Source organism: Sorex araneus, chromosome 1 (assembly GCF_027595985.1).
Source record: "Sorex araneus isolate mSorAra2 chromosome 1, mSorAra2.pri, whole genome shotgun sequence".
Taxonomy (NCBI): Eukaryota; Metazoa; Chordata; class Mammalia; order Eulipotyphla; family Soricidae; genus Sorex; species Sorex araneus.
In genome coordinates this window covers 203,527,128-203,539,590 of record NC_073302.1, presented here as the reverse complement: position 1 = coordinate 203,539,590, position 12,463 = coordinate 203,527,128, and the positions used below count along the sequence as shown (strand labels likewise).

The following is a 12,463-nucleotide window of genomic DNA, read 5'->3' as shown; positions in this document are numbered from 1 at the left end:
ATTTGTAGGTGCTTAAGATATGTATTTGAGTAATTGATAAGCTGAATGCATTTACCCACACTTCTCAGAACACACCAAATTACTTTACATGGGAACGCATGTCACATTGTGAAAGAACTTAGTATTGGGTCCACATGGACTTTCACCTTTTCTCTGCAAAACATAAAAATATTTTCTACCACTTACCACACAAATTGAATGCTAAGTTATTAAGTAGCTAAAGACTGAGTCATATTGATAGTGGGTTATAGTAGGATTCATACAAAATAGACTAATCAAATAACAGGTGGCTTTAATTTAAAACAATTCAAAAAGAAGTTCTATACCCTCCCAAATATTAAATTTGGAAATGTTACATAAGGCATTTCTCTTTTTTTGAGGATATTCAGCTCTTTATCTGATATTATACTTCACATGACACATGCAAACATACACACACACGGGCTATGACCCAGCTTGATCAGCAAGCTGTACATTTATCAAAAAATCTATACATTAATCCTGCTTTTAGTTCTCATAAAAACAAATTTGGTATAAATTTACTAACATAAGGAAATAAAGACATACACATTTAAGTAAAACAAGTACATTATTTTCCTTTTCAATATCTTCCTCACCCCTTGAACATTCAATTGTATACTTTAACATATTAAAGTATTAAATACATTAATATATAATATAACTTTTCATTTCCAGAGTTCCTTCATTATATTCATCCCTAAACACTACGCTTTTTCTTAGAGAACTTCTGTCATCATTGGAAACAGAGCCACAAATCAATTTTATCAGACATACTCAGTTCATGAAAAATAAAAATACAGAAACATCTATATTCCTCACCTCCCATCAAACCTGTGCTTCAGGAAATCAAAGAGGGCTTTCTGCATCATGTCTGTTACCTTTGCAGAGGTGAGAAAAAGAGAATGAGGCAAACACACACTGAGAAAGGGAAGTCAACAGTGAGAGAGGCAGGAGAGAAGTGCACAGCGCCTGAGCAAAAGAACCTTAGTATAGCCAATTCTCTCCAAAGGGTAGACACAGAAAGTGTTTTCATGCAGAACCACTTGACTTATAGTCCCCCACCATTCCTCGCCTCTGCCTCCTGGCTCTCCCCTAGAGTGCTGAGGAACAGCCCAGATTGCTTACTATGCCTCAGGCAGACCTTCCCCCTTAGAAAGGGCCACACATGCTGCCAGCTGGCCATCTGCAAGGGCTGCCTGCCCCAGAGATGCTGACTTGTGATCGCCTCAGGCCCTCCCTGACTTCAGCTCTCCTACTGGTCTGAGCATATTGGGAGACATTCTCAACGCCCAGGGCTGAATTTCTGTAGCCTACTGTCTGGCTCTGTCACATTTTCTTCTTCATGGGAGCAGGAGAGTTGGGGAGGAGTTGTGGGAAAGAGAAGAGATGGGACAGGGAAAGAAGCGGAAGTGGGGGAGGAAGATGGGATTCTTAGCTCTCTGCAGAGACTCAAAAAATGTGCACTGTGAGTCAGTCTTTGGTGCCCCGAAGACTTTAATGACTGATGCCACCTATTTTTATCTATGCCAGGGCAGTTAAAACGGTGACTGGGCTGGAGCGATAGCACAGCGGGTAGGGCATTTGCCTTGCACGCGGCCGACCCGGCTTCTAATCCCAGCATCCCATATGGTCCCCTGAGCACCGCCAGGAGTGATTCCTGAGTGAAGAGCCAGGAGTAACCCCTGTGCATCGCCAGGTGTGACCCAAAAACCAAAAAAAAAAAAAAAAAATGGTGACTGGGATAATGCCCTACGTGGAAGGCAGAGGTACTGCTTAACCCATCTTGGAAAAAGTTCACTAATAGATTTCAAGGAGTTCTCTTTTCCTTCCTTTAAAATAAATAAGCAGAAAAAAATATGCAAAAGACGATTTAATGCCTTCGGTGTAAAAGGTTTGCTGGCTGACTACTTTTGTGGGTTCCCTGGGGCTGTTTACACTCTACAGTTGGGGATGGTTGAGACCGGTTGATTCCTTTTCTTTCAGTTCAACACAGAGCAAATGGTTTGAGCAGGATTTTCCATGATGAATGTTCTGAGGAAGTCCTAAATGCCTCCTACATAAAGGATAAGGAGGAATGTGTACATGCAGAAAAGGGTGAGCTGCAATTGGATGTATTTGTACCTCATAACCTTTCAGCGACGGCCCCACTAACACCACCGGACGCATGGACGGCACAACATCATAAGGAGGGATGTGTTCTGTCTGAAAAAAATGATTCAACACACATCTCAAGTGAGAATGAGACAACTTCTCAAAGCCACATGCAGGATTCTCAGGCCGAAGGAGAGATGATGCCCACAAGTCCCCTCTGACAAGGCTCATCCCTTATTTGATAACCACATGGGGTACGAAAATGGAGCTTTGCAGGCATGTATGGAGAGGAACCTTACCGGTAGATTTAAAAAGGAAACACAACTTACCACCTTTTGCTTCTGTTTTGCTAAAAGACAATAATGAGAATCAGAGATCAAAATATGTAATCTCTATAAGTGATAGTTCATGATTTTACAAGATAAAAGAGTGCCCCAATGATAAAATTCTCATTTTACTATCAGCTGCTCTATGGAGCACGCCTCTATGATTTCATTTTGGACAGGCCAATTCTGGAGACAAATGAAAGAATAAGACTCCTTCATGCCTCTACAAATGACTTTCTGCCCTGTGCTCATGTGAGAAGAAAGGGTGGGAGTTCATCACGGTTTTGGGAGTTCTGAGTCAGTCTTGAGTCAAGAGCCATTTCCTTGTTGTACACAATATATGGCATGGCTGAGCACAATTTGGATATACAAAATTTGATACAAGGAAGCCCAGGATAACAATTTGGGTTAACATGATTACATCTTAGTCACTAGTTATTTTTGGATTTCTAATGGGAGTGGACCATGAGAAAATTTTGAAGTTTTTGATATATTTTTAAGTAACTCCACACACTATCCGGGATATTGACAGTTTCCCTACTACACTGCTCTTCAATTCAAATGCCTTTATAATCAATTCTTTCTGCTCTTTTTTGTTTGCAACAGCAAAAAGTACCAATAGCCTAAATGTCTAACAAACAGGGATGAGGTAAAATACACTCAGTCTTGGATTAGAGTGGTTCAGGGGCTATCGGCCATTGAAGCAGATTGAGGCAGTCCACGTGGGACAATCTGAAGACCAAATCTGATTTAGCACCATGGAAATCAGGAAGGATTCACAATAACAGGGACCCACCTATGCAGAATTATTCTAGGATCAATCCTTTTTTTCCCTCACAATTGTATCCTTTTTTCCCTCACAATGGTAGGCTAGGAAGACAAGGCTTGGCCTTCTCACTTTGCATTGCAATTACTCCATGTACTAAAGCAACACCAATTCTGAACCAAAATGAACTCAACACACAGAAGTCAGAGAAAATGTGGAAGATTTAAAGAGTCCTACCTATACCTCTATAGTTGCACATTCCCTATTGAACCATCACTATCGCTTTATTACTATTAATTGCACAGTTCTTTTATTTTTTTGCTGCTCAACAAAAAGTTGTGGTGCTTCAGAGCCAATTTCTTTCTCTGCTTCAACCCTCCTCTTTCCATGGGTCAAGCTGTGCTAACACTTCCTAAGATTTCACGTGGAGACTGAAATAGAGTATATTTACACTGGGGAAAAATTATAATTAATCTTTACCGCCTTAAAATATGCTGGGATACTGGATGGAATGAAAATGCTTTAGACTGATTTAGACTGTTAATAACTACTGCCTCTATAGATGTAGAAAGATTTCTTTAAATGACAGTATAATGACCTGAAATTTTGGTGGCATATGTGCCTTTTAAATTATGACAAAAAGGAAACATAAGCAGAAGAATCTTTAGGCAAAGTTTTAAAATGGTTTCCACATTATTAAAAGTACTTGCCAATATATCCAAATATTAGGAAAGGAATACACTCCTTTAACAAGAATTAAAAATTCTCACCTGTGGATGTGGGTGTGGCTCGAAATGTCCCTGATACCATTTCTCCAAGACTTGAAGAAGAATTTCCACTGGATTTCCTAGGATACAGAAAAGGAATTTTAGACTCATTGTCTAGATTGCTTGGAAATAGAACTTGAGAGCACAAAGATTTCTTTGGCCTTAATCGTACTAAAAAATTCAAAGCAAAACAACTTCTTGCTATAAAGAACTTCAAGACTCTGTCCAAATGTTTTCATTGACCTCATTTTTTTCAGAGACATTGAGGAAGTAGCTGGAGTCTGGAAATTCTTTTCAAAATTATTTCTTACTATTCTTCAGTGCAGAAATGAGACAGGAATGTTCTTATGAGTAGAGTGCTCAATTAACATTCATCACCAATGTAGCAGTCAGATGGATACAGCTCAAATGAGAAAGCAGACCAAGAAGATGTACTTCTTTAAAAATATATATGGGTACATGATGAAGTGATAACACTAGTAGGCACCTTGCAACACAGCTAACATGGATTCAATCCCAGCATCTCTAAGCTTCTCCAGGAGTGATCCTGCATCTGGCAAGCCCCCAAAACAAAAAACAACAAAACAAAACAAAACAAACCCGTTTTGCGGAGTGAGGGCCAGGAAAATTGCTTAACAGGCTAGAGCACATGCATTCAGGAGCCTAACATGGTCTGGTCTCCTGAGCATTGCCAGGAGTGACTCCTGAACAAAGAGCAGGAAGTAGGCTAAGGGTTAGTGGGTGGAGGGGGAAATGGGAAAAGGAGGAAGAAGAGGAGGAGGAGGAGGAGGAGGAGGAGTAAGAGGAAGTAGAGAAGGAGGAGGAGGAAAAAGAGAAGGAGGAGGAGGGAGAGGAGGAGAAGAGGAGGAGGAGGAGGAAGGAAAGGGTTAAAAAAGCGACAGAGAGAATCTGGCCCCAAGTCCTGGACCTGGAGAGGAAGATCACCACAATAATTTCTCCTCTGGGGGCTTTCCGTATGCAAACAGGAGATCAAGAACTTACAGGTCTACTTTCTTCCAGGGTCCCTAGCTCCCTTTCAGTCATTAGAGTATGAGTCCTAAGTCAAATCAGTCCCATTTCTCATCCTTGCTTTGCATTGCTAGTTGTGGGAACGTGGTACACCATTTCTCATCTTTTAGCTTTATTTTCCTAATTTATGAAAGAAGAGGCACACCATGGGGTTGATAGAAAGTTAAAATCACATCTGTTGTTACAGCTGAAGGAAAGTGTATTTGTAGTTCAAAAGCATATAATAATATGTTCACACAAATATTTTGCTTGCGGGACACACCCAGCAGTATTCAGGGCTTACTCCTGGGTCTGTGCTCAGGGATCACTCCTGGTGGGCTCAGGGGACCATATGAGGCGCCAAGGATTAAATTCAGGTCAGTCATGTTTAAGGCATGTACCCTGACTACTATGCTGCGTCTCTGGTCCCCAAAGTATATAATAGTATCATGCGGTAACAATAAAAGCAAAAAAAATGCCTTTGGAATAAGAACTCATTATTGTTATTATCCACTGTTACAAAAAAAAGGGGAAAAAAGACAAGATCTCTCTCCTCTCACTAGAGACCGATTCAGTATGAAGTACGATGAAGAAATAAACTACACTACTTCTTAGGACTTTAAAATTTTAATTTATTTGCTTATTTGGGAGGGGCCATATCGATAATGCCCAGGCACCAATCCTGTCGTTATGCTTAGAAAATGGGGCTGGAGAGATAGCACAGCGGGTAGGGCGTTTGCCTTACATGCGGCCAACCCGGGTTCAAATCCCAGCATCCCATATGGTCCCCTGAGCATGGCCAGGGATGGTTCCTGAGTGCAGAGCCAGGAGTAACCCCTGTGCATCGCCAGGTGTGACCCAAAAAAAAAGCAAAAAAAAAAAAAAAAAAGAAACTACTTCTTGGCAATGGTTGGGGGACCATATGCAATGCCAGAAATCAAACTAGGGTTGGTGGCTTGCAAGACAAGTGCCTTCATCCTGTGCTATTTTTCTGGCCCCTAGTATTTCTGATAGTTATAAGTGCAAGAGAAAATTGAGTCAGGAAGGATAGGAAATAGAAAAAAGAGGAACATGACAAATTTAAAGATAGTGGTAGAAATGGAGTCACTGAAAAGGTGATTTTTAATTCTAGGCAGATAAATGAGTGATCTAAGGAAATGTGAAGATAAGTACTCCAGTAAGTGGGGAAAGTACACGCAAAGGCCCTGGGACAGAAGGATATGTTCCTTGTGACATATCAAGGAGCTGCAAGAAGGACAAAAGATTTATAAAAATGGATTAATAATTAATAATAGGGCAGGCATACTATATTATTTAAGAATGCTGAAAATTAAATGTGTGACTAGCTGTACTTTTGGTATCCATTAATATTTAAGAGGTTTCTGTTATGACAAAGACAAAGGTCTCTGAAGAACAGATAAAATGGGATCCAGGAGACAGTTCAGCATTTAGAAGCATATGCTTCTCATAGGCTGGGAATAAAGTTCTAACCCTGGTACCACATCATCCCTTGGACCACCAGGTGTAGCCCCAGTGGTTCTTAGCACTAATACTTCAGGGCCAGAGCAACCCTGCACACTTGGGCCTTCACTGTGAACCACCATTCTCTGTAGCCAAGTATCATCAGCCTTGGGCCCGGAGCACTGCCAAGAAAAGAACAGATGAGTTTTTCAACCTAAAAGGATCCCACAGGAGAAAAAACTTGAGCATCAAAAGAAAGAACTGATTCTATTATAGAGTTTCCCCTATAACAGAGATTATAAAAAAACTGGAACTCTACAAAACTGGAGTGAATCAATGTTTCTTTGTAAGCTCACAGTACGTGCAGATGCAGTACGAGGCTGACTTCTCAGGTGCAGCCTGTGTTCCTAGAACATTCAAATGCCTGAGGTTTCACAAAGCTAGTGGTGATTTCACTAGCTTTTTAAATTTTTTAAATTTGGTTGACGTGGACGTCACACCCAGTGGTGCTCTGGGAGACCATGCAGTGCCAGGGATGAAACCAGGGACAGAGGCATGTAAGGCGAGCACTTTAGCCTTGTTATTTCTCTCTCTGGCCCCACAAAGTTTAATCTGAAGTTAGCAGTCTTGGGTTGTTTTGTATTGTTTTGTTTTGGGGCCACACCCAGCAGTTCTCAGGTGTTACTCCTGGCTCTGCACTCAGGAATTACTCCTGGCAGGGCTCGGGGGACCATGTGAGATGCTGGGGATCAACCCTGGGTTGGCCGCATGCAAGGCGAACACTCTTCTCACTGTACCATGGCTCTGGCCCCTGAAGTTGGCGGTCTTTAACTCAATTGTCAAGAGAAGGCAGAAGCTACAGAAAACTGAGAGGGGAAAGATGCCACTAATATAGGAACCTGCCTGTACCCCGGCATTCTTTGCCCACTTACGAGAGCATCTGAAAGTTAACTAGGATAAGCCATGCTGATAGGTTGCTAGACTACAGCTTATGGTGCTGGGAAAAGAAGGCTATGTGACAGGGATGTCACATAGAGGAAAGCTTGTGTCCCAAGACAATTGTGACTGAGGCTGCAGAAAACAGTCTCCATTGCAGAATTTATGTTGATTCCAGTGGAATCAGGTGTGTTTGTGGGGTGGAATGAGTTAACAATCAAATGGCCTGTGTCTTATTTTTTTTAACCTTATAATAACAAACTTGAAAATGCCACTATTTCTCATACCCAACTCCCACTTACAGGAAGGAAGAAGCCTTACCCTCCATGAAAACGTCCTCGTTTTTGTTCCTGCTGAATCCGTATGTTCTCCAGTCTGAGCGGACTCGGGATGAAGCCAATTTCACAGCCCTCTTTCACCAGCCTTCCGATCCACCAGTCATTGTTGTATTTCTAGAAAGCAGAAATAAAACTACTATCAATAGTAATTCTCTCACATTCCCACTCTGAAATTTATTTCAGGGACTTAAAGAACAAACCACTATTCATATTATATCATTTTGTATTATGTTATATATCATGTTAACTCTTTTATACTTATATCTGGGTGACCCATAGATTAAAGCAACCTGCAAACTTCAAAAGGCCCAGATAGAAAGCAGACAGTATTGAAGATCCAAACACAGAAACAAGTGGCTAGAGTTCTGTTTCAAGAAGGCGTTGCTTTAGAAAATAAAGTCAACCAATGGGTCATAGTTTGCCAATCCATGGACTAAAGTGAAGTCCTGACCTTTAATTTCCATTGTTCCTTGTGTAGAAGCCCTAACCTTCTTAATCATATCTTAAGGAATAGATTTTATGAGGATAAATATTCATAAGTGTAATGAGAACTCTGGAAGAAAAGATAGACAGGTTTTGAGAAGAAATAGACTCAATACCATGTATCTGTCAGATGCTTTTCAGTGAAACTGTGCTCTCCTCTTGCTGGGGAATAACTATAATCATTCAAATAGAAGCTTGCAACATAAGCTCTTAATACCTGAAGAAAAAGAAGCTCATTCTACAAATACTAAGCATATTATTTATTTCTATGTGGACTTTTTGAAATAGCCTCCAATGGCCTAAAGCCCCCAAAACATGGCAGGATTCCCAATTCAGTCAAGTTCACTGACACATAAATTCAAGATCACAAAAAGACCTCAGCCAGGGGTGGGAGTGATAGCACATCGGGTAGGACATTTGCCTTGCATGTGGCGAACCTGGGTTCGATCCCCAGTATCTCATATGGTCCCCCAGCATTGCCAGGAGTGATTCCTGAGCACAGAGCCAGGAGAAACCTCTGAGCATCACTGGGTGTGACCCAAAAAGCAAAATAAATAAATAAATAAATAAATAAAATTCCCTCCCCCGTTGTGTTAAAAAAAAAAAAGAGCTCAGCCAACATGGGGTGAGCCTCTACCAAAAAGTCCTTTTGGATGAGTCAGAAAAATTGCATTTTCATGAGATATTTGCTGAGTCCTAGAGCAGAAGGAAATTTTTTTTCTTTAAACCTAAGTCACTTGCTACAAGGGAAGGTTTCGGCAAGGCAATTTCTAGAAGGTGGATATCCTCTATATTGTTGACATCTTGCAGAGATATTTACAGGAACTCTATTATTATTATTTTTGATGGAGGTGGGAAGGTTTGGGTCAAATCACAGCCAGGCCTTACTCCTGACTCGGTGATCAGGGATCTCTCCTGGGCACTCAAAGGGCTATATGGGGTGTCAGGGATCAGTCAGCCGTGTGAAATGCAAGCACCCTATCCACGGTACTATCACTTCACCCCATTTTATTATCATTACTAGTGTTGGGCAATGTTGGTCTGTCTCTGTCTCTCACATCAAAGAATACAGATATTTTTCCCCCAAATGTTAAACACAAATAAGGAACATACACTGATGAACTCAGAAGATGGTGGACTAACACTGCAAAAGGGGAAAGGACGCCTTCATCAATAATCATCACAGACTGAAATTCTGCATCTGGCGTACAGTAAGAAACTGCATTGAAGAAACACTGAGCTAACCCAATATAAAGTCTGAACAATTCAGGTCTTAGTTCCTCCCCAATCTTCCCGTCGTTTATTTCAGGATAACAGGCCTGAAATAACAGGCTTGTTTATTTTGGAATGAACAAAGGCAAAGGGACCTTTTTAGATGCTTTGGAATACAGATCTGGAATCTACATTTTAGAGCGTGGGGACAAAACCGACCATGAGTCATAGTTTCCTAGGGCTCTTGAATTTAAGTTAATTCCTGAAATTAAGTTAGTCCACTGGAATACTGATTTATTAAATGGTACCTAAGTGACCTTAGAGGGCTTCCTATAAATGGTTAATGTAACTTCTTGATACATTTTTTTCTTAGTTCTAGGAAACTAGAGCACAGTGAGATGGTGACTCAACATAAATGAAAGTTCTTCAAATCACTTGGGAAAAAATTGCCACAAACATTCAGGAGCTTAATTAACTTGTCACTTAGTGTATGTGATAATAAAAATTGCAGCTTTTCTACGAGGCTAAGCTTACATTGTTGAGTCAGTATTTAAAACAATGTGTAATCAATGGCTTTCTAAGGAAAGATGGGAGGAGAGGCTAAATCTGATTATAGAAATAGGATCATTTGTGCTGATGGTCCCTGAGCATATGCCAGATGTCTAGAAGGTGACCTTAATCTAGTTCCAATCTTTCTCATTTTGATTTCCTGAAAATGGTTAGCCCTTTCCCTATCTAAGATGTTTTCTTATCTAAATTTCAAGATTTGTAAACAAGGGACTTGAATTCACATAGAATTACCAGTTCAATACCACATATCAAACTGCCAGACTGAAGATAAAAATCACTGATCAATTCATTTGATTTCCCTCTTCACCAGTCCAGATTATGTTTTGATATTTCCATGTTGACAGTCATGTTGCTATTCCATATATGTGTGTATGTATATATATATATATGTATATATATGTGTGTGTGTGTGTGTGTGTGTGTGTATGTGTGTATAGACACATGTCAAAATGTCACAACTGGCTAATTCCTCCTCTTTGATTCTTCTCCTTAAATGTTCATGTAGTTCTTTCCCTCATCTCAGCCTTCTCTATTTCACTTTTCTCATTTTGGGGACTGTTTCCTTGGCATTAACCCCTACAGGATAAAATGTAGGCTGGGAAGAGGTGAGCCCAGAGCCTCCTGTCTGTTTCTTCTCTCTCTAGAGGTGACTCATAAATTACCCCAGCTCAAAACTAAGGAGAATAACTTGTGTCTTTGTCCCCACCCTTTTTTATCTCTATTTTCCAATAATTTCCTTCCTACTTTATATCTTCTTGATATGCCGAAAACTAAACCTCCCTCCCCCTCTGTGCTCTCCACTAGCCATTTTCATCCCAGCTGCTCCATCAACAAACCTGATTTCCTTGATCATCCTTAGGTGTTTTCCTTAATTCTAGTTCCTACACCAGGTACTTTTCAAGTGTATTTCACTGAATTTCTATAATATATTGGAAATCAAGCTACATTCCATCTCACTGTCCCCAGGAAGACTTAATGCCATTATGTCTCACTAGATTGAGACAGAATGAGACTTTAACAGTCTCCCTGATTCTAAGCACATCCACCACAATCCACTGTCCTGAAACAGAATGGCCTTTAGGAGCTAATAAATGTGGGGACCAGATAAACAGTATACGGCTTGAGGCACTTGCCTTGCATGTGGCTGATCCCTGTTCAATACAGAGCATCACATGCTTCCTACTCCCAGTATCATCATATGTGGCTTTAGAGATCCTTGAACACCACTGGGTTTGGCCCTGGAAGCCCCCAAACGACCATATGGTATGGGTAACTGTACAGACTTCAGGGCCTGAGAAGCATTCCATCCTCACAGCCTCACACTGAACTACCAGTCTGGCTGGTTGAGAATTGCTGGGAGAGGCCCCTGGTCTCCTGAGTGCTTCTTGGGAGGTCACCCCCCACCCATTAAATTTTTTTAAAAATCCAGTCCATTCCTGTTTCTAAATTCTTCAATAGATGCGATATGATCACATTCACTCCCCAACTTCTCTTCTAGGAAAATGAACATTTTACTGTTTTTGTAAAAAAATAAATTCAGTCTTGAATGACTTCTCCTTACATTTAGCATGAAATCTGAAGCCACCTTATTACATTAAGGTCCTACATGAGCAGAATCTTGTTTACTTCTCTAGCTGTCTCCCGTGTCTAAGCTCACTGCATTCCATCTGTATGGCTTTTCTCCCTTAATGCATGGGCTGGGCTGTTGTCCTATACCAATTGCTTTGCACAGGTCACTTCCCGACCCTAGAAAGCCTTGCCTTGATCTTCTGAGGTCTGTCTCCTCTTCCCATCCTTTAGGTCTTTGTGTTCCAAAGTGGGCCCATACCACCCTCCCAAACCCTAACATTCTATAGGGGTGGGGGCAGTGTTATTATTCAGGGGGAGGATAATGACCTCAGATGGGTGCTTTCTGCCTCTTCACTTTAAAAAGGTAAATTTCCAGAAGAATGCTTAGTGCTTCTTCTTCTTTTATTAATGAAAAGAAAGCAGTAGGGCAAATAAGTTTGGGGACTTCATAAGCATTTAGACCTATATTAATGCCACGTTTGTAGAAAGGCCTTTTCTGATCATACCTCTCTACTTAAAAAGTATATCAATCTCCCAATAATTATAAATTCTCAGCATCCAGTTAATTTCCCTGCAAAGTATTCACAACTTAGAATTACTTGTTCACAATCTATCTATCCAATGATATGTTGGAAATCTGGATCCATTGGATTAGGATTTAAGTCCCCAAGAAAGGGACATTCTTGGTTCACAGAGGTCAGACAGCATCTGTCAGTGCTGAGCATATGCCAAATGCTCAACAGGCATTCCTTGGTAGAGAGAGTAGAGAGACTGAACGAACACAAACTCTTTCCCAGCTCTCCTGGGCATATGGCAAAGACAGCATGTCAACTGCAGACATCCAGGTGCTTGGCCTTGGTATCAAATAACTGATATGTTAAAAGTAAGTAGCTGTCATGGGGTTACAGTACATTC

At 40.8% G+C, this 12,463-nt stretch overlaps 1 protein-coding gene across 4 annotated transcripts in view; it reads right to left on the bottom strand.

The window, feature by feature from the left end:
- Window positions 1-12,463, bottom strand: part of CACNB4 (calcium voltage-gated channel auxiliary subunit beta 4) — a 320,764-nt gene that overhangs the window by 56,329 nt on the left and 251,972 nt on the right. For all 4 annotated transcript variants that reach the window (XM_055143080.1, XM_004619372.3, XM_004619373.2 and 1 more), the window contains 5 exons: window positions 7,698-7,828; window positions 3,975-4,051; window positions 2,442-2,461; window positions 2,143-2,223; window positions 841-899 (listed from right to left, as the gene is read on the bottom strand). In XM_055143080.1, coding sequence (XP_054999055.1) covers window positions 841-899; window positions 2,143-2,223; window positions 2,442-2,461; window positions 3,975-4,051; window positions 7,698-7,828 — 368 coding nt within the window. The remainder of the gene's footprint in view (window positions 1-840; window positions 900-2,142; window positions 2,224-2,441; window positions 2,462-3,974; window positions 4,052-7,697; window positions 7,829-12,463) is intronic.